The sequence below is a fragment of the Narcine bancroftii genome, chromosome 5, assembly GCF_036971445.1.
Source record: "Narcine bancroftii isolate sNarBan1 chromosome 5, sNarBan1.hap1, whole genome shotgun sequence".
Taxonomy (NCBI): Eukaryota; Metazoa; Chordata; class Chondrichthyes; order Torpediniformes; family Narcinidae; genus Narcine; species Narcine bancroftii.
In genome coordinates, this window is record NC_091473.1 from 98,082,501 (window position 1) to 98,108,595 (window position 26,095).

Consider the following 26,095-nt stretch of genomic DNA (forward strand, 5'->3'; position numbering starts at 1 on the left):
CCACTGTAAGTATCATATCAGAGTGTATCACTACATGGTACAGAAATTGCTCCATCCAAGTCCACAAGAAACTGCAGTGGGTTGCAAATGTGGCTCAGGCCATCACACGTACCTCCTCTCCCCCCCATTCCCCTCTCCTTCTTTGACTTTATTTCTAACTCCTGCTCTCTTGGAAAAGCAGCCAACATATCCCATCCCAGCCACTCTCTTTAATTCCTCTCAACAGGAAGACAATTTACAAGTATGAGCTCACACACCACTAGATTCAAGGACAGTTTATTTCCTGCTGTTATCAGACTCTTGAATGAACTTCTCAATAATACAATTATGCTGCCTTTGCTCAGTACCAATTGATCTCTCTCTATAACTTTGCCCTTGTGTCCAGCATCTTCTTTGTGGTTCTATAATATGAGCTGTCTCAACATTCTGCTCGCAAAACAACTTCTATCATTACATCTTGGTGCATATGACAATAAACTTGAACTTTGCCCAGTATGACAATGTACTTCAGCACTAATCCCAGTATGAGCAAGACTTCCAGAATTCTGACAAAAGGCAACGAAGGAACATATTTCAACATCAGGGTACTGACTACACTGGAGGGGCTAGATGATCACATTGCTCATGACGGCTTCAAAACATACAGGGGTTGTAGGTAAATTGGCTGCAATTGGGCAGCATGGGCTCGTGGGCCAGAAGGGCCTATTATCCTAATAAAAGATACAGATGGCAGAGATCTGGAAGGTGCTGGTGAAGGACATTTAATGAGTTGGAGCAATACATCTTATAAATCATCTTGTTCTATGCTAGCAACAATTGATTAATTTCCTTGCCATTGAACTCAAATGCACTGTAATGTCTTGAATAATGTTGAGCTTATTTAATGTTGTCAGTGGAAACCATCCAAATAAGAGGTGTTGCAGCCCTCCCTCTACTTGAATAATACTACTCAACTTTGCTCTGACCAGTTGCGGTGGAGAATCGGGAGTCAAACAATTCTCCTTCCGCCCTAATATTGAATATAGCTCAATACAATTAACCAATGCACGAGATCAAATATTTCAAGAAGTGCTAATGAAATCACTGATTCAACTTGAAGACTTTCTGAACTGATGCTCTATGCAATTACACAGTCCTCATACATTCTTACATAAGAGTTCTATCCTTGTTCAGACAGCTTGAAGCCAATCACATAAAAGCATTCTTAAATAAATGACTTGAGGAAAGTCAGATATACAATGGGATCCAAATAACACAGTTCTACTGACTTCTATCCAGGGAAACAAGAAGAATAATATTTGAAAATCATAGGTTAATTACTGTAAAAACAATCCTGGAGAAACTCTGTAGGTCAAACAGTGTACTTTATATAGCAAAAATAAAGATACATAATCAATGCTTCGGGCTTCTAATTTAAGAATAAATAATTTTCCTTATCTCACATTAATATATGATATGCTGAACCTCCATTTCCAATTATCTCTCTAAGAGACTGTGAAATCAGGAGAGAGGGAACCTGGCAGGATGTTATTGCATGGTGCATTAACGGAATTAAAAATATATTTTTCTCCAAGTAATCGGTATCACTCTGAAGTGCCAATGACAAATCCAAATTTAATGAAGATATTTAAGTTTGCAATTTTAAAAAAAAATCACTAGTCAATAGAATAAAGCACAAAATTACTGCAGAATCGTAAAAGAACACAAATAGGGTGCATAATCATTCTAAAAGCAGTTCTTATGAATGTAACTGATTTATTTCTATTACCTTACCTGTTTAGCATATATTTAAAAATATTTGGCATTCTTGTTAAAGTCAAAAGGACTTTGCATCTACCACCTTTCCTTGTATGAAATTCTCAGTTCCAGCAACACACTGAATAGCACATTCTCCAAATCTCACCTTCCTTTTTTTCAATGTCGATCTTAAATTGTATTATTAATACAATAACATTATTTTCACTGGTTGGAAAAATCCAATTATGATACATAAGGGAGTGGATGAAGAAGATATTTACCAGAATTGCTCCAGAGATAATGGGTATCAGCTATAATCAGGGTTGTTCTCCTTGGAGGATAAAGACATTAGGTAGATGGGGTCACAATCATGGCGGAGTTAGACAAGCTAAGTATTGGGAAAGCTGCTTCCAAAATACAATGAGTCAAAAGTCAAGGGATACAGATTTCAAATTTTGGTGAAAAGATTCAAGGAAGCAAGGACAATCACTTTATTTGCCTAGTTAAGATTCTGCTGTAGGATGGTGAGAGCAGAAATCAGTGCCAACAAAAGGGAATTAGAAAAGCATTTGAAAGAGAATAATTTACAGAGCAATGGGAAATGGACTCATGCAATTGATCCACCAGAAACTGGCAAAAACATTACAGAGCAGTGAAGTAAGAAATTCCATACAGTAATTCCATCATTTTGGACAATTCCATCCCCTTGACCATAATGAAAAGATGGCATTATTCTTCCTTGCTCTTAAAGGGTTCCGAAATATTAATTGTACATAGATTCAATCATTTCTTTATTCTCTTTTTTAAAAGGCTTGGTGCCCCAGACACGTTATAAACCCGTTTATCAACATAGCTCCTTATCTACATTTTAATAAAAATAAGTATTCATAAATGACCAAACATTAAATCACCACAGTACTTTTGCACCTTATCTGCTTCCTCAGCCTCCCATTACACTCCAGATTTTTACAAACAAATTCCAAAGTAAATAATTATTAACATCAGTGGAACACTGAACAGCGGAAGGATGAGGGCAATGAGTAGAAAAGGAATGGGGCCAGAAAAAAATGTGGTGTAAAAAGCCAAGTGTGGTGTGTCTGCCCCTGGACTCAGCAACACTCCTGAACTCAGTGGGGTGTCTGGTGCAAAATGAGAGGTTGGTTGTGTAAGCATTCAAACTTCAGTGTGTTACCCACGTCCATGGTGTAAGCACGGAAGTCTGGAGTGTGCTGCTGCCATCACTACAGCAGGTCTCCATTTCCAGCTGGCAGGAATCCAACCTATTGGCTGGAAATACCATCCTGCAGAATATGACATAGCTCCTATCAAGTTGTTATCTCTGACCAGGTTACTTACTAAGTATTTTGTCCAAATATTTTTAAAAATATAAATGTATAAATAACTTTAAAAAAAGTCAAATTTTCCTTCACAAGTTTTAATTGATTTTAATTCAAAGGTATAATTACAATTAGTCTTTTTTTTTACAACTTTCATCAGGCATGAAATAAATTCTACAACATTGCCATTTATCAAACATGGCAAACCTACCATGTTCACAGACTGAATCCAAAATAAAAATCCAACTGTTCACAAAAAGGTAAGTTAGAATTTAATTTTATTCTTTTTCTCATCACACTAGGACATCAAGATCATTAATCCTGCTGTTTAATTGATTAAGAAATTGCAAATTTAAAGGTTAGGCTAGATTCAAGTCAGGACAGCTGAATCATAACATACATTGGTTGAACTCATTTAGTGCAGATACATAGCTAGGAATAAAGCATTTTACAAAAGATATTCAAAGTTACATTTACGTCATTTTCAGAAATGTACTGAATCAGTTAGAATATAACTAATTGCAATTTATTGAAAGTCAAACCTGCTCAGCAAGATACCAATGTTATAAACTTCAAGATTAATTAGAAGATGTTGCATATAATTCCAGAATGTTTAGAGATGAAGATAGCGGCTTCTAACCACCTCTCAGGCATCCTGCCACCAAATTGCTATGTGAACAGAGGTCGGTGTCCTTCTACAGTTACGAAAAATCACTTGTGATCAATCTTCACAGTTTGGCTTTGCCAGGCTGAAGCTGAAGATTCTGAAGTTTCATGGCCATGCCCATATTACCAGCAATTTTCAGTTTACCCTGAAAGAAGGCCTAGACAGAAAAAATATACTTTTCATTATTGCATGATGAAATACTTCACTCTTCTCCATAGTGAGTCATATTATATATGCATTCTGAATTGAAAAAGAATAGATTCAACATCAAATAACGCTCAATAATTGAAGTGCAAATGCAATCTCTGAGCACAATCTACAAATACATTTATATTTTTCCTCTCAAATGTTTCACAAATTTTGAAATGTAAAAAAAAACCCCGATAATGATTGTAGCAGTTATAAAGTCTGGGATTTTCTTCATCAGACTTTCCACTGCTTCCACACAACATTCATGCTGTACCCAAGCTGAGAGTTCAGAGCACAACAAACATAGTTTTGGAATCTCATAAATTTAACTTGGGCTGGTTAACAAGTCTATGAATCTCCCCAAGTTTCCCTCAGCCTTTTTGCTCATTGCCATTTATAAAACAAAAATCTCACTCATCCTGCCTCACTTTCCAACAACATCTGGATAATTCTTTGTGGATCCTGAATCTAAAAAAAAATTGTTCATGAAGCTTTTTCTGCCTCACTGCAATTTACATTGCTCTGTAAATTGCTCACTGCAATTCATATTACGTGTGCATTTTGGACTCAACGATGCAAACTGATAAAATATGCAAATTAAAAACGGTCCAGCTCTTGTTACTAATTACTCAGATACGTCCACAATCACACCTTTAGCGAGCTTCTCCTGCTTCATATGTTTCAGGCAAGTCATTATCAATCTGAATGGTTTCGCTGGTATATCAACTTTTTTCTGTGCTTGCCCTTCAAACAATAGCTCTATCAAAAGATTTCTGAAAGTCTACACCATAAGAGTTTAAATATTTATCGGTGTAATTTCTTTAAAACAAAACCAGGGTGTTTGGTCAGATCACATATACAAATATCTTCTCCATCTGTCTGTCATCTCCTTGGTCCACCTATCACCCACCGGCTCCATCCTCTCTCTTCAATACACCTCATCTTCCTTCTCCTTTATCAGCCTGACCCACTGATTTTCTCCAGCAGTTTGTTTTTTTTTCCTCTAGGGCTTCAAGTCCATCATTAACAGATTGTAATGTTTATATCTTAAATGATCACACATAATAATGAAAATATGTGATGAAATTAGTTACACACCAAATCCTCCAAACCTTTATTTATCAAAGCAACAATAATATGGTACACTTGAAACAATCTATGTGGCAACATAGACATGCAAATGCAATACACAAATAACCATATAACTACTTACAGCACAGAACAGGCCAGTTCGGCCCTACTAGTCCATGCCGTAGCAAATCCCCACCCTCCTAGTCCCACTGACCAGCACCCGGTCCATACCCCTCTAGTCCCCTCCTATCCATGTAATGATCCAGTCTTTCCTTAAATGTAACCAATGATCCCGCCTCGACCACTGTGCTGGAGAAACTCAATAGGTCAGGGCTGACTAGAAAAAAAAACACAGCAGATGCCTTATACCTGACAAAGGGCTCAGGCGTGAAATGTTCGATATCCTGTTCTTCTTATGGATGTTGCATGACCTACCGAGTTTCTCTAACACATTTGTGTATTGCACTTGACTTCATCTGCAAATTTTCTTGCGTAAACTATATACATGCAAGTCTTGCTTTTTAGGCCAGGGCAGATTTAAATTCACAAGCAAATGGATAAATAAATGATATTTCAGTGCAGTACAAACGGCAAAGACAAGCCGAGGTCATTTCTCAGGATAGTTCGTCATGATGGGAAGTGACTTAGATGCGATCTGGATAGTGCGGGGTGTTTTTCTGGTGGGAGGGTTGGAGAATAGAACCTATTCTAGCTTTCTCAGTCAGGAGAGGAGAGGCAGTGCAACCATCAAATGACTTCTAAAACAACTCTGTGACTTTATTATTTATTAAGAATATTTATTTTAATATACAGTATATACATATGCACTGTGTATATTTATTGTTTGCCTATGTGTTTAATGTTTTGACTGTTCTGCACTGTAGACTGGAGAACGATGTTTCGTCGGGTTGCGTGGTTACAATCCGGAGACAAATAAACTTGAACTTGAAGATAAGCTGCAATTCCCAGTTGTTGGAAAATAAATGTACCAGTTTTCGAGTGAACATGGAATTTATTTTTCCAGTAAGCATGCGGGGTTGATGCAATGTCTGCATTTTGCTCCCATTATTCATTTTACTACAACAGGTGTTAAAGGCAATAGACTAAAATGTAAGAAAGAGGCACTGAGCCAAATGAACTGCTATTGGAAAAGTGAACATGAGAATCCAACCTTCTGTTAAACATTAAACCTTTCATACAGAAACTACTCACAGTCTGGGGATTCATCTTGCCAGTCATCAAAGCTAACAAATCATCATCGGACATAGTTATGGTGCAGTCAGCTTTCTTCTCTATGGGAAGACAAATGCAGTTAAGGCAATGAACACATTCAGTACACTCAAAATAAAACAAACTTTGAAGTCTTTCATAATACATTAAGGTGCAATACTGTCCCTACATTGTCAAAACAACTAAGTTGTATACCCAACGTCAGCAGTTCCCATTAAAATTCCTTTTATAACAATCTTTTTTTTTAATGAAAGAAAAATTATTAAAAGGTACAAAAGTTTTCCCCAAAATCTGACTCTCTTTTCGGAGGTTTAGGGGGCCTGTTTTCTACAGTGGAACCCTGCTCAGTTTATCAGGGACCCTGATGCCAGCTGAGGCCTGATTTCATCACTCCACAGTTACAGAAAAGCAATACAGCCACTCCCCAACGTATATACGAGTTCCGTTCTGACCAACCGGTTGGAGCTTGAAATGGACGCAGGTTAGCACGGGATGTAGTCCCCACGCTATCAGTCCCCACACCAATCCCACTGCCCCGTGCTCTCCTGACAGCTCACTATCAGTCCCCACACTGATCTCCCTGGCCCACGCTCTCCCGACAGCCCACTGTACCTGTACGGCATTCTTTTATTCTGAGAACTGAGAGAGACGCTGTGATGTACAGAATGCTGGGAAATCATCTTTAGATGATTATCATACGCACGCAGCCTTTAGCACTGGTGGACGTACGACCAAGTGTAATTTTTAAATTTACATATATTTTTTTCTTTATTTTTAAAATTTATTCAGTATTTTTTTTCATCGTATGTACAGATGATCGTAAGTCACGTAGGTCGTAAGTAGGGAAGAGGCTGTATTTAAGAGATGCATGATTGCTTCCTTCCTTCACCAAGATCTCGAATGTCCTGAAGGAAATGCTGAATTGGTTCCTTCTTACTCCTCCTGAAACTTATCACACTGACAAAATTTTAAAAATCAAGTCCAAATAACACTGCTGACTAGTTACAAGAATCTTGTTTAAAAAAAACACTCCAGCATTTTGTGTTTTTACTTGAACCACAGTGTCTATAGATTTCTGTGATTTAGTTCTAAGAATCTGGCATTAAAAGCCTGTACTAAAAACACCAAAACTTTCCTTGTATTTAACCTCTCCTAAGACTTCATCCCAATCCAGAACGTTAACTGTCCATTTTTCTCCATGGATGTCACCTGGCCTGCTGAGCCCCTCCAGCTCCTCTTTCTGGCCTGTTGCTGATATTTGAGCAAGATCCTATGATATTCAGAAGTTACAGAATGCGATTATGGGAGGTCTATGTAAACCTTTTGTATGGCTCCTTCAATAAGCCACATTAAGCCAAAAATAACTGAAATAAAGTGTGCAGCTGGACATCAGTATGTGACTAGTATGCTGGGTGTTTCCTTTTATTATTAATATTGAAGGGCAAAGGCACAATATTTATCAGAATTCATAGAACAGTACCAGAATTGAAGTCCACAGATCCTTTCCCATTTTTGACATCCACTACCCACAGCCCTTCTTTGCCATCTGGGCCATCTTTAACTTTAAAAGCAAACACTCCTCCAATTTTCTTAACAAACTGCTCTCCTTCCTAAGGGAAAATAAAATGAAAAGAAATTCATTAGGTTCTGTTCAAATGTAAGATTATTCAGCAAATTCCAAGTTATAATGGATCAAGTAAGTCGAAAATCTATTGGATGTACTCGAGCAGTGGCTCTTCATTAAAAACTGACTTCAGGGAATTGGGGATTAGAATACTGGCCCAATTAGAGCTGCTGTCTCACAGCTTCAGCAATGTGGTTTCAATGCTAAACTCCTGTCTGTCTGGAGTTTGTATGTTTTCCTTGCGACTGCGTGGGTTTCCTTCAGATGATGCAGTTTTATCTCACATCGCAAGGATGAGCAGGACAGTTTTCTAATTGGCCGCTCAAAGTTGCCCCATGCTTGTAGATGAGCGGTGGAGATTGGGAGTTGGTGGGGATATGGAGAGAACAGGATGGCTGTGGGATTTATGTGAATGGTTGGCATGGGCTCAGAGGGCTAAAGAGCCCATTTGATGCTGCATGCCTTATGGGTCTACCAGGTGACAAAGGTCATGAGCTAAAGGCCATTCCTTTTGCTTTTAGCTTAGCCTTCTTCCCCCACTGCACTTGACATCAATCAAAGAAGATAAACTATCTTAAGGAAATAAACAGACCTCCAACTGGTGCTCTGCTTTCTGGAGAAAGGCACAAAGGCAAAAATAAAGAATTTGGCATGAGAGTCTGTCAAGATCCTTGGTGCAGCATGTGACGACAAGATTGCAAAACTACAGTCAAGGAGAGGATTTTTCTACTTAATTAAAAAAAATGTTAACTGTTTTGGGGGTTAGATGAAAGAATGTGGCAAATTGTTACAATGTTTTAAATACAAAGCACTATTTTAACCAGCTCCCTAGGCTGACATCTTCCGAGATGTATTCATTCATGCTGGTCCACAACCAAACATTCTACTCACAGTAAAAAGATAAAAGTAATCAGATGGTTTAAACATCTGCCTGGAAATGGTAATAAATGTGAGTTTATCGTTCCATTTAGGAGTTATCACGGTGTATGCTTTCATCATATAGACACGGTGAAGCAAATTATTACAATTCCAAGTTCACATTTGAAACTAAGCAAGTGCAGACTTGAATTCCACACTTTAATAATATCATAAACTCATGGAAGGTGCAATCTTTCTTTGGCTTGGCTTCGCGGACGAAGATTTATGGAGGGGGTAAAAAGTCCACGTCAGCTGCAGGCTCGTTTGTGGCTGACCAGTCCGATGCGGGACAGGTAGACACGATTGCAGCGGTTGCAAGGGAAAATTGGTTGGTTGGGGTTGGGTGTTGGGTTTTTCCTCCTTTGCCTTTTGTCAGTGAGGTGGGCTCTGCGGTCTTCTTCAAAGGAGGCTGCTGCCCGCCAAACTGTGAGTCGCCAAGATGCACGGTTTGAGGCGTTATCAGCCCACTGGCGGTGGTCAATGTGGCAGGCACCAAGAGATTTCTTTAGGCAGTCCTTGTACCTTTTCTTTGGTGCACCTCTGTCACGGTGGCCAGTGGAGAGCTCGCCATATAATACGATCTTGGGAAGGCGATGGTCCTCCATTCTGGAGACGTGACCCATCCAGCGCAGCTGGATCTTCAGCAGCGTGGACTCGATGCTGTCGACCTCTGCCATCTCGAGTACCTCGACGTTAGGGGTGTGAGCGCTCCAATGGATGTTGAGGATGGAGCGGAGACAACGCTGGTGGAAGCGTTCTAGGAGCCGTAGGTGGTGCCGGTAGAGGACCCATGATTCGGAGCCGAACAGGAGTGTGGGTATGACAACGGCTCTGTATACGCTTATCTTTGTGAGGTTTTTCAGTTGGTTGTTTTTCCAGACTCTTTTGTGTAGTCTTCCAAAGGCGCTATTTGCCTTGGCGAGTCTGTTGTCTATCTCATTGGCGATCCTTGCATCTGATGAAATGGTGCAGCCGAGATAGGTAAACTGGTTGACCGTTTTGAGTTTTGTGTGCCCGATGGAGATGTGGGGGGGCTGGTAGTCATGGTGGGGACTCATATACATGTAAAATGTGGGAGATGTGGATGGATAAAACTTCTAGTTTTTCAACAAATGGACAAAATGCCCAAGGAACTAAATTCACAAATAGTGATAACGGACATAACTGTAGTTTCTGAGAATTTAATTTCATTGGTAATATTAAAAAAAATTATTCCAATATATTTTCATAATGATCTCACAGTAATTCTTTCTTTTCAAAATATTTTGATTGAGTTTAACAAAAACCTTTGCACAAGGTATAGTAATGATAAGATAAATCAAATCGTATCATATACATGCCACACATCAACTGAAAAGTAGAAGCAAAACCATAATTATTACATAACTTATTTGTTCAGGACATCAAATTCTATAATTATTATAATTAAACAATTAAATTATAACTCATACTAGGTCCAAAATCAATATTGAATGCAAAATTATACAAATAATGCACATAAATCTCACGGTAATTCTCAAACAGCAGATGAAGATTTAGATAAGCTGTCTGCGATTATAGTATTAATACCCCAGTAGAAGAGGAACTACTGGGTTTAACCAATCAAACACAAAGCCACCAGGATAGACAGGTTATCCATATAAACTACTGTTTTAGCTTCTGATTGGAAATGTTCCAATAACAGAGGGTAGCAAGAACATTTTTGTAAGGTTTTGTTTCCAAAAGCAGCATAGGAGAAGTACTTGAAAATGCAGTCAGCAACAGGAAAAATATGGCCAAATCAACAGACAGGTTACATCATTAAAAAACAGTGGGTAAACCACTGCAATTACTATGGGATGGAAAAAACACCATACATGGTTATCCCAGAATTCTGATGTAGGAATAGATATAAACAAGTACATACATTGGAATCACGTATTAAAACTGCAGAATAATCACACAAAACTTTGGATAAAAGTAATTCACCTGCCACCTGGCGAATTCTCTCTTTTGCCCAAACACTAGCAAAAATTGTCCAAAAAGCAGGCATGCAAAGACAGCAAAATACTATCAGAATACGCATGTTAACATTGCAATCAATAGTTACTTTTGCAGGCTCGTGTCCAAAAAAGGTTAGATTACCCTTGGACAAAGCTGTCTAAATTCTGAAATTCCCTCCGTCTTGCTCTTGGAAACTCTCTCTGAGAATAAACGAGAACTGCACCCAAAATCTTGTTCTTTGACATTAACATCTCACGTTTTTCATTAACCTTTATCACAGCATTTTGTAGTATTTTTCTAGTTAATGAGCGTGATTAATCAAAGCTGATGCTTAAGTTGAAGGTCAGAGTGGTTTGACTGGGTGGTGTTTGTGGGGTTCAAGAATGTGTCGAGTGAATAATAAAGAAAGTCGACTTCATTGTGCACTGAGAGAAATGTGTGAGTGTATTCTTTGAAAGTAAGCTGTGGTAAATCAGTGCCATGACAAGTGGTGACCCCGTGAGTTCCCAGTACCGTCTAATTTAAAATGGCTAGTGATAAGGATAAATCCCTTACAGGAGACGTTGGGGAATTCAAACGGAAGATTTCTCCACTTTTTATTACTAATACACCAGCATGGTTCACGATCCTCGAAGCACGTTCCTCTGCCCTCAGTCTGATAAAGTACAGTTTACTTGTGGAGCATCTTCCAGAGCAGATTGCCTGTGAAGTGGAGGATGTCTTAGTTGAACCAGATGGTAATCTCCCATACAACATGCTTGAGGCAGCTATTCTGCAGCGTACTCGGCCATCTAGAGAGACTCGTATTGCCCAATTACTAGCTGATGACAGCTTAGGCGATAGGCAACCATCATGGATGTTGAGGAGGTGGCGCAGGCTAGCTGGAACAGACCCTGCCAAAGACAATTTTTGGAAACAAAGGTTCCTTTGATGTTTATCTCATCATGCTCAAGAGCATTTGATGAGTGTCTTTCAAATGTCCACCCTCGATCGGTTGGCTCATCATGCTGACCTCATTATGTCCACGACTCCACATTGAAGATAGAAGGATTGGCTACTTCCGCTAGTCAACAGGAAGAAATGGAACCAGAACAACTGCTTACTGCACTTTATGAAACGCCAGCACCTTATCAATTGAAGATAGCAGCAGCACCAAATCAATCCATGATAACTGAGTTGGAGCAGCAATTTTGCAGGTCCAGGCTTTTGTCACGCAACGGAATTGGTTGGAATAGCGGTGGTTGAGAAGGTGGTAGAGGCGATGGGTTGGAAGCACCGGAGATTTGGTCCCGCTACCTGGTCCTGTCAGCCACCTTGTGACTTCTATAAAAGGCAACAGAGCAGGAAAGACCAGGCCCGCCAGTAGAAGCAACTGTTGCCCCTGGGCACGTCGGCTGCCGTCTTTTCCTCAAAGACTTTCTCTTGGGTGTTCAATTTCTTATTGATTCTGGTGCAAAGATTTCAGTGGTCCCTCCAACCATGGAGGAACACAGACACCCCAATACGTCATGTGTTCTTTCAACTGCAAATGATTCTCATATTCAAAACTATGGCCAGAGGTCACTCACGTTGATTTCGGTCTCAAGAAACCTTTTCGGTGGGTTTTCGCAGTTGCAAACAAAGCAAATTCCAATTTGAGCGGATTTTTTGTCACATTTTTCTTTGTTGGTAGCTTTAAAAAATAAATCGCTGCATTGTGGACTGCAGCTCTTGTATGCAAGAGAACTGGATCTGTCGTCCCTCCAATGTCATCAGCCACCTGACGAGCCTTCAATCTGGCTCCTGCCCTTTCCAAGCCTTGCTCAAGTGTTTCCCTCATCTAGTGACCCCATTGTATCATCGCACAGACATTAAACATACAGTAATCCACAATATAAAGATTTGGAGTCCTCTGGTGGTAGTGCGGGCTCGTAGTTTACCCTCGGACTGTCATAAAAATCACAAAATTGGAGTTCAACCATATACAAGACTTGGGCATAGTCCACAGATCTGACACTACTGCATGTGGTTCCAAAAAAGTCTCCTGGGGATTGACGGCCTTGTGGTGATTCTTGAGCCCTGAACAATTCCACCGTGCCTCACCGATACAACATCCCCAATTTACAAGACTTTACATCAAACCTCCATGGCAACATGTATTGGCGAAAATAGATCAAGTACATGCTTACTACCTAGTTAAGCCTTCTGATGTCGTGAAGACGGCAGTAATTACTCTTTTTGGTATGCACGAGTTTCTGCGAATGCCATTCAGTATACAAAATGCAGCTTAGACATTCCAGCGGTTTATGGACCACGTACTCGCCGGCCTCGATTTTGTGTTTGTTTACATCGACAACATTCCGGTCGCAAGTGTGGATGAAGAGGGGCACAAGAGCCACCTTATCTCATTGTTTTAGAGGCTTGATGAGTTTGGCATTGTGATCAGTCCAGTAAATGTGTTTTTGGGACATATAGTTATGCAACATGTTATTTTGCCCAATGAATCAAAAGTGCAAGAGATTTGAGAATTTTCTACATCAATTCCTACACCTGGCCAATTGCAACATTGTTTTTAAGGCATGATGAATTTTTATCACCGATTCCTGCTGAATGCTGCAGCACCTCTATCATCCCTTACTGAACCTCGAAAAGGATCCAATAAGCCTGGTCCCAAAAGACCATTAACTTTGGGAGATGATACTGTGCATGCTTTCAACAATGTGAAGACTGTGCTTTCGAATACCATGATGCTTGTATGTCAAAAGCCCAACATCTTGCTCTCTCTTACCACAGATACGTCTGTCAGTGCTGTCCGAGCAGTGTTACAACAACGAGTCCATGGGCAATTGGTGTTTTTACTTAGCCAAGCTGTCATTGCATTCAGGCATAGTACAATTGGTCAAGAACGCTTGGCAGTGGAACATTTCTTTTTATTATTAGAAGGTTGTCCTTTCATCATTTATACAGACCAACAGCCTCTTACGCATACTGTCAGTACAAGCACACATCTCTACTCGCTCAGAGAGATTGGCCCCACAATTTCATAAATTGAAACTTTCCATTTTTAAAATTATATCTAATTTCTCTAAACTTAAACAGGACATTACATCACTGACATCTCTGTGGAGACAGTCACTAGGAATTTCGTGGATCGCTGGATTTCATCTTTCAGTCTTCCAGTCACTATTACAATGGATCAAAGGCCTCAGTTTGAGTTGCCGCTGTTCCGAGCTCTCACTAATATTTTGGGCACTACCTGTATTTGCACTATGGCTTAACGTCCGCAGGCTTAACTGTCTTGTTCTACATTTCCATGGACGACTGAAGGAGCATTAACAGCAGGTGGTGATGCATCTTCGTGGAGCAAACGTTTGCCAATGGTTCTCTGTTAAGGCAGATCTTGGATGTTCAGCGGCAGAGCTAGTATATGGCAGGTGAGTTTGTGAATCCAAGTCCAAGCACAACACTCTACGATCTGGCTAATTATGTTGAGTGTCTTTGGGAAAATGTGAGATTACTCCAACCTACTCTGCAGTGTATGTGCCAAATGATTTACAATGCTGTTCTCATGTGTTCCTCTGGCATGATGCTGTTCACAAACCATTTCAGCCCATTTACGATGGTCCTTTTCAGGTTTTACGTCGCCACCCGACAACTTTTGCGATTGACAGGAATAGAAAAGCGGATGCAGTGTCCAAAGACAGGTTGAAGCCAGCGTATATCAGAGCCAGAGTTAAAGGACCATTTGCATCCTTGCCAATCAGACTATGCAGTGCCTGTTATGCACTATCACACATGGTTAGGCTGAACTCTCACGACTCTGGACCATTACATAGCAGGACAGTTCCAATATATCATCTCCTTGCATGGGTCAGAGGCTGAAGTGGGGTGTCGAGGTCTTACCTTCATCGGGAGTGGTGCCAATCACTGCTGCTGATGTCAACGATGTGGCACACGGGAGTAATAGTGCGCATGCGCAGGTGTGTTAAGCATCAGTAGACAAGTGATGAACCACAGATGCAAGAGAAGGAGAGTGAGAGTGGTCAGGATCAACCATGTGGCAGTGAGCCAATGAGAAGGTCAGAAGAGTTTGGCTGGATGGTGTTTGGGGTGTTGAAGAAGGCAATGTGGTGTCTAGTGAATAATAAAAGAAAGGCGACTTCATGGTGTGCTGAAAGAAACGAGTGAGTGTATTCTTGGTTTGTAAGCTGTGGTAAATCAGTGCTGTTACAGCTTCCTATAATACACGACTTTGCACACTTCGTTAAATTAACTGAGACTATTCAGGTACTTTTACAGGCAGGTGTAGCAATTATTGTTGAGCATAAATGACATACATCCTGTGGTCTTCCAAGCCTCATTACCATCTTCTAAACCAGCCATTCTCAACCTTTATTCAGCAATGGCCCTGCCTCTCCGACTCTGCTCAAAGTTTATGGGCTCCCTTCCCTGTGAAGCAATCGTTTTGATTTCTTATGTATTTCTCTCCTACCAACTACAAGAAAAAATTCTAAAAATGTTTATGTTACCCAAAATGAAAAGAAAGCAAGGCTTTTACTTAAATAGTGGGATGATAGGGGGTCATCCCACTATATCCTATTTTATCACACCTATAAACTTGTAATATTTACTTGTCCCAAAAAGAGCACAGGAGCCATTCGGTAAACTGAGCTGATTAGGATGGAGAAACCATTGGAAAGATGTGATAGATTAAACCAGTTTTTCCCAAACTGGGTTCTGCTGAACCCAGGAGTTCCGTGGAAAGGTGTGGGGTTCCGTGGAAGAAATGACAGGGAGTAATAATGATCTGCATGGGTGAAGCCTGTGACTTTGGGCCAGAGTCGCAGCTAGATCGTTATGGGGTTACATGTGCAGTGGTTTCTGGGAGCTGGTGGCATGAAGATTTGCAGCGAGCGTGTGCGGGGGGGGGGTCCTGAAATACCAGTGCCCAGCCTGTTGTCACCTGCAGTAAGTGAACAACGGGAAGGATGCGCGACCAGTGGTGTCTGACATGGCAAGGGCAGCCCGGGCCGCAGTGGAGAGTGAGAGGCAGTGGTTCTGCAGTTTCCAAGTGCTCCCCAAAAGGATTCTGTAAGTTAAAACGTTTTGGAAGCACTGAATTAAATAATAGAAGACTCGAGGGGAGCACTGCCACAGACTAATGGTTCAAATTCTGTGATGTCTATGTAATTTCATACTATCTTTGTTTCCCTATTTCAATGCCAATCAGAAGGCATATCAACACTACAAACAAAAAATTCAGAAATCTACCCCAGTTTATTTTACGCAGCATCCTTTCAATCAGACGCAACTATTTATCTTGAGCTGGATTAATGCTAATTTTCACATAACAGGTGAATGTGCTGATCATTTGAGGACATAAAACCCATATCTTTAGCCACTTTTCCACTGGCACCTTATCCCAGGAATTCACCAGTTAAGGGTCCAGTGGAAAAGGAAAACAATCAGCACACTGGCATTAAATGACATCAAATCACACCAGGGATTGACAGCCTCGACCCATACTCGTATCCCCAGCGTCAGCTGGCGCCGGCGTGCTGATTAAATCAGTGGAAAAAGGACAACTTCCATCCATTCCATTCAAAGGTAGATTCCCTGATCCCCAGGGATGAGTTATTTTCAGTGGAAAAGCAGTCAATGTCCCCAGTTAAAGGAGGCCCAGAGGAAAGAGCAGTTTCCTATCTCAGGACACTGCATGGCCAATTAACAGGGATGCCAGAGGAAAGAGGCCTATTGATGGTATGGACAAAGATGCAACATTTTTTTAAAAAAGGGAAAACAATAGATTTTTTATGGAAGTAACAGAAATGTAATTAACCCTATTCATTTCATCTGTGTTACATACCAATTGTTTGCTCTAAATATTTTGTTTCAGCACTGATTGTGACATAATTTTTCACTGCATCTCTGGCCAAAATATTGTTGCTAATTCGACTAAGATTAGCAATTGAATCTGATCTATTCCAGAAGTGTGAAACAGAACCACATTGAAGAGTCCATTTCCCAGTAAGTGATTGGGGTTGTAAAAAGAGAAAGCCTTATTTTGGTGAAGAATCCTTCATCAGAAATGGAAAATTGGGAATGTTTATTAAGTCACAAAGTTATGCCTGTTTTACTAATCCCAACTAATTTCACTCTCTCCAAACCCCCTCTGAAATGTAAAACAACCTTTTGCTCTGGACACTTTTGAGGTGGTTGCCTTTTGCTAAGCAAAAATAGAAATAATTACTTATTTATATGACAAATTTATTTCCATGCTAAGTGACTTTTCTATGTTTATAAGCTTGAGGGATTTAAAAAAAATACATGCACAAAAGCTTCACCTTCACTTCAAATGTGAGTAGGTTCAAATTCAGTCAAAGGTTTTTTTGCAAGATCTTACTCAAATTTAAAATAACATACCCTCTGTATGGACAAATTAACACTTAATACCACTCAAGGTTCTGCAGCATAGCCCTATTATGATAACAGAAAGGGTCCATTCAGCAATTAGAATGGGAAGGAAATCCCAAAAATATCAACCATATAATCATTATAATCAGTCTCTGGTGTAACCTCTAAAATAATAACAATTTAATACAAACTGATATTTTAACTGATTTATGTGCAGGTTAAATTTCAAACAAAAAATGTAAAATGCATGAAGTACTCAGTGAGGCAGAGGAGTAGAATTTGATCTTATTCTGCCTAGATTTTCAGACCACGTCAGTTTCATCCCCTGCTTTTCTCATTCCTATTTGGTGCTGGCTTATTCTGTGCGAGGGCCCCCAGAAAATGATGCTCCCAGCTACATCATTCACATTCCCTTCAAATGAGCTTGAACAGCAGGTGTTGGCAAGCTTTTGTAACTTGGATAATGTGATTCCACCCTCACTGTACTTTCCCGGAGAAGCAAAAAGTTGGCTGATTTTTTTTTCCCATTCTTTCTTTCCCTGTCCAGATCTAACCGCCAATTCCTGCATTCAGCTGGAGTTCAAACTCTATTTCTCTAACATGAACTATTCATATTTGTTTTTTTGGAAAGAAGCAAAAAGAAAAAAAACCCACAAGCCAACAGTTTGGTTTGGACAAACCACTGAGCCACCACAAAATTACCTCCCATCTTTTCCACAAGGAAACCTGTTTTGCATTTTTTGTGAAAATGTATCAGTTGTTACTTTAAAAAGTAATTTATCAGGTTGTGGGTTTTGCTGGCAAGGTGTGCATTCACTGCTCATCCTTAACCACTCCTTGATCAGAGTACCAAGCCACCATCTTGAACCATTGCACTCTTTTTACCAGAGATATTTTACAAAGCCATCAGATAAGAAATTCAAAGATTTGGACCCATCAACAGTGAAGAAGCAAATCAGGTGTGTGACTTGGAGGATAGCTCACTTGTTCAAAAATGAACCTCTCAGACCAGAAACGTCCACTGTTTCTCCAAAGTTTGGCAAGGTTAGTTAGGATGGACTGATTTTTTTAAATTCCTGACATCATTGGCTTCTGACTGTATAAAGACAAGTAAAAAACATAACCAGATTTAACTGTGAACAGGAATCTCAACACTGATCCCTGCCGAACAGTATTGGTCACAGGCCTCCAGCCCAAATAAGATGCTTTCATTCCTTTGCCTTCTATAGCCAAGTCAATTTTGAGTCCTATCTACCAAGTCTCCATGGATCCCACATCTTAATCTTCTGATCAGCCTACGAGGGACCTTGTTGAAAGCTTTTCTAAAGTCCACATATATAACATGTTCTATCCAACCCTTAACAGTCATCTAAGTCACCTCCTCAAAAAACTGAGTTAACATTGTAAGACACTACATCCTTAGCACAGAGCAATGCTGACAACCCCTATGCTCATCCTTCATTTCCCGTTGATCACTTTAACTCTTCTTAAATGAACGTTAGCCATCCATCAGTCATCTGATATCTCACCAGTGGTTGATAAACATGGAAGCATCTCTGTGAGGACCCGAGCAATCTCCTCCTTTGTTTCCCACAGCATCCTGCAGTAGATATCATCCAGCCTGAGGAATTTTTCCATCCTTGTTTGTGGAGGTTTGGCATGACATATGGAACCTTGGCAAACTTCGACAGAACTGTAGTGGAAAGTGTGCTGAACTACATCATGGTTTGGTATCGGGGCACAATACCTCTGAGTGGAAAGCCCTGAAAAATGTAATGGACATAGCCCTGCACATCAGAGGCTAAACTCTCCCCACCTTCGAGAAAATCACCAAGAGAGAGCAGCAGCAATCACCAAGGATCCACTTCACCCAGGACATGCTCTGTTCTCGTTGCTCCCATCAGAAAAGAAATGTAGGTGCCACAGTCTATGCCACCATGTTCAGGAACAATTGCTACCCCTCCAACATCAAACTCTTAAACAACAGACTCAATCAGAGATTGATTTAAGGACTCTTATACTTTGCACATTATTTATTACTAATTTTTTTTGTATTGCACAGTTTGTTCACATTGCTTTCGTTGTTTACATTTCTCTCTTTTGTACATGTATCTTTTTTCTTGAGTACAGTTTACAATTATAGGTCAGAATAAATCCTGCCTGGCCTGCCACAAATCAACTTTCAGGGTTGCCTGTTATGAAATGTGGATTCTCTGACAATAAATTTGAACTTGTTCGATCCAAATCATCTAACACCGCCACTTCTTAATGCTGACTGTTAATGTACCCCTCCATGAACTATCTTTCACATCCTTCTCCACTATGAATATACAGTAGGTGAGAAGTATTCACTATAGACTTCACCTACCTTCTCTGAATCCACGCATCATTACCCCATTTCACCTTTCTGCAATTCACTTACATATTCCCGCTGACTGCTGGGAGACCTATGGTATAACACCAGCAACATAACTAACCTTCTGTAACTCTTTGTTATTCCTGTTCTACCAATAAGGTCTTTGTTCTTTGTTGTAATTTAAGAAGGGGAGTGTCCGTAGATGTCCAGAAATACAAGTGCATGCAATCCCAAAATAATCAAAGTGGAAAAATACTCTGAACATGAATAGGATATACCGTATTTTACAAACTAGATCCTTCCCCCCCACCCCCCACCCATGTGTTATATGTGTGTGCGCTATACGAGAATATTTTTACATGTTGAACTAAGATGCACAATTAATAGCGGGCATGGGAACTTTTAATCTTTGTACTGAATGCCATGGTATTCCTATAAACAGGACATTCTGAATAGGGCACTGCATGATCCTGTGAATCGGCAGCAATCTAAAGGCCTGCTTTAATGTGTCCAATGATTTACTGTAGTAATTTAAAGCATCAATAATGGGTTAAAGGGCCATATATCGCCCAGACCTGTACCCGAGGGAGAAGATTAACAGATCAAGTGCCTCTGATTTGAGACAACATTGGAATTAAAATCCTGTGTAGTGGCTGTGTAGCGGGCGTACAGCGCAACAACGTGAACTGTCGCCAGCGCAGTTCTGTGGGCGCGCAGAACCATTATATGGATGTCTGCATACTCACTTAATGAACCGCAAGCGAGAGATACCGAGTGCCGAGGAACGGCACGTTGAGCAGTTGAGTCTCCTGCCAGAAGGCACGGAACACTCACAAGGCTAAATTTAAACCTGCCGGTCCTGTGGATCGGCAGCAATCTCATAGTGACGTCCCACCTTGTCCCGTGGAGCCTGGGATATGCAGTATATAAAAGAAGCCTGTAAACCCAGAATAAATCAGTCTTGAGTTGACTAGTCTGGCGTGTGTTTTTTGTATTACTTCAGTAGCTCTACCATAGTAGCCACTACACTTGCTTAATCTGAGCCTGTCTTCAATCTATTTAACTGATTCCTCTCCAAAGCTTGTTAATGTTTTGCAGCAGGATATCATCTACATAATGGGAAATTGACACCTCTGGGGGAAGTTGATTAGGTGTTAATTGCAGGAGATTAACTGTGGCAGATACTGGTGTGTGCTTTGACCCACGTCCCATTTAAATGCAAACTGCTTTTGCCAGTCAGAATTTAGAATACTACACCAGACATTATATGAAAGTATTTTCACACAATTTATGATTTTCTGCACATTATATGCATGTGCGTGTTCTATGAGTTAAAATACGATGAGGGTAGAATGAAAAGCGAGACTTCTGATCACATGACTTCCTGCAAAATGTACTGCGCAGTGAGGCACAGATATTGAACATGAATAATGCTCTAAAGTTTGGAAGAAGCCAAGTGGTAAATTCATGCTGTTAGTATATAAATGTATCCCTCTTGAGGAAGTGCTCATGCCAGAAATGTTGGTAATATATACTCCTATGGATGTTGCTAGACTGGCTGAGTTCCTCCAGCATTTGTGCCTTTTGACTACAATCACAGCGTCTGCAGACTTTAGTGTTTCACTTTATAAATGTATCATCAGATTATCTACTGAAGACATTGAATGGACTCTATCTACACAATGATGCATGAGGAAATCAAATATAATTTGTTCATTCCAGCTAAAATACCAACACTGGACAAGGGAAGTACTGATGGGGGGGGGGGGGTCCTCTGGACCTCAATGAAAGTGGTGTGCACACACACGTGTTTTTCTCGAAGACGTAATCAAAGCTTTGGATAACGCCTGCGAATAATGTTTTGGAAGTGGCAGCAGCACTGTTACGAGCCAGTGGAGCCACTGTTGCGAGCCAGTGGAGCCACTGTTGCGAGCCAGTGGAGCCACTGTTGCGAGCCAGTGGAGCCACCGTTGCGAGCCAGTGGAGCCACTGTTGCGAGCCAGTGGAGCCACTGTTGCGAGCCAGTGGAGCCACTGTTGCGAGCCAGTGGAGCCACTGTTGCGAGCCAGTGGAGCCACTGTTGCGAGCCAGTGGAGCCACTGTTGCGAGCCAGCGGAGCCACTGTTGCGAGCCAGTGGAGCCACTGTTGCGAGCCAGTGGAGCCACGGTTGCGAGCCAGTGGAGCCACGGTTGCGAGCCAGTGGAGCCACGGTTGCGAGCCAGTGGAGCCACGGTTGCGAGCCAGTGGAGCCACGGTTGCGAGCCAGTGGAGCCACTGTTATGCAGTGCCAAAGAACAGGGCTCAATCCTGATCTTGGATGCTGTCTCATGTTCTCCCTGTGACTGTGTGAATTCACTTTGGATCCCTGGTTTCCCTACATGTCCCCAAAAGTGTGTTATTGGGTAACTGGCCATTGTTCATTTGCATGGGTGCATAAATGAATGAGTAGAATCTTGGAGTAGTTAGTGAGAATTTAAAAAAATGGAATTAATATAGGATTAGTATAAATGGGTGGTTGATGGTCAGTGTGGAGTAATGGGGTGAAGGACCCCGTTTTCATGCCATATCCCTGCCTGACTCAAGGGGGTTTCAATCAAATCGAAGTTTAAGGAATTGAAAGAAAGTTATTAAGCTAGTTTAGAATGGCTGAGACAGGAAATGGAGAGTCTGAAATCATTGCAGTATGTGGAGTATGGCAATCACTGCAGTCAGGATATGGAATGTGGCAATCTAAAGGCCTGCTTTAATGTGTCCAATGATTTACTGTAGTAATTTAAAGCATCAATAATGGGTTAAAGGGCCATATATCTAAGTTTCTCAGTAATGTAGGTTTTTAACAGTGACTAGGAATGTTGATGTGGGTAGGGCAGTGGATGTTGTCTATATGGACTTCAGTAAGGCCTTCGATAAGGTTCCACATGGAAGGTTAGGAAGGTTCAGTCGTTAGATATTAATTTTGAGATAGTCAAATGGATTCAACAGTGGCTGGGAGGGAGATTACATAAACCAACACATTATGATATATCCAAATACGTAAATCTTAAGCTGTAAATCAATTCTAAATGTTAAATTTCAATATATCTAATATTACTAATTAATCATATATCTATTAAGAATCCCATATCTCTTCCATCATCCAATTTAAATTCCATATTAAATCAATTCTTTAATGTAAAATAAAACATCAATGTAATCAGTATAACTCCATTTATAAACATATATTTAATAATAATAGAACGCCCCCTATGGCACTAAGGAATATAGCACCACTCCCCTCTATCATACGAGATGTGACTCATTGCCGCAAACGAGCCCTTAAACAGTGGCCAACAGACTCCGGCACCTTTCACCTGCCAAATATTACATTAGAACAAAGTCTCTAATTTACTAGTATATTACCCGATTCCAAATAGTTCCTTATCATTTACTCAGCCTATTAAAAGTCAAAGTTTCCACAAAATCTGATTTGATTATGACTGTAGTCTGAGAGTTCTATGTGCTTTTCAATTTCAATTGGACCTCTTATATTTTAAATCAATTCTAAATGTTAAATTCCAATATATCTAACAATAATCCTAATTACTCATATATTTATTAAAAATCTCATATCTCTCCAACATCCAATTTAAGTTCAGTATTGAATCAATCCTCTCAAGTAAAATAAAACATTAATACAACTCCATTCATAGATATATATATATATATATATAATATTGGAACTTCCTCCCTCCCCCCCCCCCCCCCCCCAACATTGGCACTATGGAAAAGAGCACCACCCCCCTCTATTGTACGGGATGTGCCTCATTGCCACAAATGAGTCTATGAACAGCAGCTGATGGACTCCGGCACCCTTCACCTCCCAGGTATTGTAAAAAAAAAGTCTCTAATTTACTAGTCCATTGTCTCATTGCAAATAATTTCTTCACATTTACTTGGCCTATTAGAAGGTAAAGTTTCCACAAAATCTGATGCCTGTTGTAATCCATAAAAAAATTATTTTTGCCATCTGGTAATACAATCTTCATCATCACTGGATAACGTAATGTAAACCTGTATCCCTTTTCCCAAATACTTTTCTTGACTTCATTAAACTGTCTCCTCTTAGCCAACAGCTGTGTAGTAATATCCAGATAAAAGAAAACCTTTGAACCATGATATTCAAGTGGACTTTTCTTTATTCTTACTTTTTTTGCTGCTGAGGCTAGAATCTTTTCCTTTTCTTGATATTTTGAACACTTAATTACCCTAGAGCGAGGTTTCTCATTTGATTGCGGTCATGGTCTGAGGGCTTTATGTGCTTTTTCAATTTCAGTTGGATCTTCAAATTGATTTACCACCAGAACCTTGGGTATCCATCCTTGGAGAAACTGAATCATGTCATGTTTTTCTTTTCCTTCCTCCAAGCCAACAATCTTAATGTTGTTTCTCCTACTAAAATTTTCCATCTTATTAATTTTTTCCAAATTTATCTTCCTCTCAACAATTTCTTCCTTAACTTCCATATAACAGTTTATAGCATGGAAACAGGCCATCTTGGCCCTACAAGCCCACGCTGGTTCACTCAAACAACTCCGCTAGCTCCCCCGCCTATTCTCCACCCATAACCCTCTAACTCCCTCTTATCCATGTATATATCCAGCCTCCTTTTAAATGAAAGAATTGACTCTGCTTCAACTATTTCCTCTGGAAGATTATTCCATTCAGATTCTTTTTTTTACTTATCAACTGCCCTATCTTCATCCACCTTTCTTGTCACTTCTTCGAAAAACTCAACAAGGTTCGTCGAACACGACTCCCCCTTCACAAACCCATGCTGGGTACTCCTGATCAATCCCTGCTTATCTAGATAACTTCAGACTTCAAATTTTTTCAGCTTCTCCTTTATATGTTTACCCTTTTCATAATCCTTCATAATATTCTGATTTTCCTCATTCTGTTTTTCTTGTACTTCCATCATATTTGCTGATCCCACATTTTCCATACTATCTGTTGCAATTCACCATCAGAGATCTCTTTATCCTTTTGTATAGTCTTAGTTTTATATTTAACATCTTCATAGACTGAAGCAACCTCTCCAAATCTTGTCTATCCTTGTTCTACAACACTTGCTAATTCACCACTGAAATCAATCATCTCACTCGACATCCTGACCTTGCTTAAAGAATCTATTTTCTTTAGTCCGACGCCATCTTCGCCAGCCAAAAGGCTGGTCACACTTGCTGCTGCTCCCAGCAACTCAACTCTCCGATGGGGCTTAGTTGTCACTCCAAATCTGGGACTTCACTACGTCAGAAGTCTCTTTTCATATCTAGAAACAACACCTTCATCATCTCCAGCATCAACAATTCCTTTCTTCAAAGGCATTTTAAAAAGTAAATGGACTATTCTTATCATCTACTTTTGTATTTTAATCTCTGTTTACTTTAGCTAAATAATCATTTTCTTCTATTTTCCCGGGAATTTTAGGATCCCATGTTCTACGTTCTCCACGTCACCTGACTCCCCCCGTTCAAAGTATTGACGAGGCCAAATTGAGAGTACTGTGTACAGTTCTGGTCACTGAATTATAGGAAGGATATCAACAAGGTAGAGAGAGTGCAGAGAAGATTTACGAAAATGTTTTCTGGGTTTCAGAATCTAGATTATAAAGAAAGATTGAGCAAATTAGTCTTTATTCTTTAGAGTGTAGAAGGTTGAGAGGGGATTTGATAGAAGTATTTAAGATTATAAGGAGGATAGATGGAGTTTTTCCATTAAGAGTAGGAGAAATTGAAACAAGAGATCAGGAGTTAAGAATTAAGGCCAAAAGTTTCAAAGTTACAGGAGGGGGAACTTCTTTACTCAGAGAGTGGTAGCTGTGTGGAATGAGCTTCTGAGAGAAGTAGTGGCGGCAGGGTCAATTTTTTCATTTAAGAAAAAATTGGACAGGTATGTGAATGGGAGGGGAATGGAGGGTTGGTGGGACTAGAGGAGAGTGCTTAGTTCGGTGCGAACTTGAAGAACCAAAATGGCCTGTTTCCCTGCTGTAATTGTTATATGGTTGTAAATTGATGCAGAAAATGAAAAATGTTATCAATAAGTGAATTTTGAAAACTTTGAACAGGTAGATTTCAGAGACAAGGATGATGAACTTAATGAACCTAAAAGCAGAACATTTCGGAGTGTTTCCCAAATGGTGAAAAGATAGAATCCAAAGAAATGTGGGAGTCCATAGACACATGCCATTAAAATCCCACTGACAGAATAATCAACAAGACTAAGAGATTTCTGAAATGGTGGGGGGGGGGGGCGGGGGGGGCGGGGGAGGAAATGACACACACGATGGGGGGTGATGTTGTGCTGTAGCTATCAAAGACATCATTTTGGTTACACAGAGTACTGAGATTTCACATATCATGTTGGATATATGGTTGTTGAATGGATGACTGTTTAGATTTTACTAGATTATATCTGAACACCCAAGGTTAAAGTATCATGACCAGTTTCGTAAACTAGTGTAGGGAGCACTATATTTTTGGAAATTAAGGAACAATTTGATCAACATTTTCAAAATATCAAGGAGTACGAAAAAAAATAAGTCGAGAAATTA

At 40.1% G+C, this 26,095-nt stretch overlaps 1 protein-coding gene across 2 annotated transcripts in view; it reads right to left on the bottom strand.

Moving 5' to 3' along the window:
- Positions 1 to 3,156: 3,156 nt before the first annotated feature.
- The window catches only part of scp2a (sterol carrier protein 2a), a 111,950-nt gene continuing 89,011 nt past the window's right edge, over positions 3,157 to 26,095 (bottom strand). For both annotated transcript variants that reach the window (XM_069938481.1, XM_069938482.1), the window contains exons 14-16: positions 7,712 to 7,841; positions 6,214 to 6,293; positions 3,157 to 3,898 (exon numbers count right to left, since the gene is read on the bottom strand). In XM_069938481.1, coding sequence (XP_069794582.1) covers positions 3,803 to 3,898; positions 6,214 to 6,293; positions 7,712 to 7,841 — 306 coding nt within the window. In that variant the 3' untranslated portion in view covers positions 3,157 to 3,802. The remainder of the gene's footprint in view (positions 3,899 to 6,213; positions 6,294 to 7,711; positions 7,842 to 26,095) is intronic.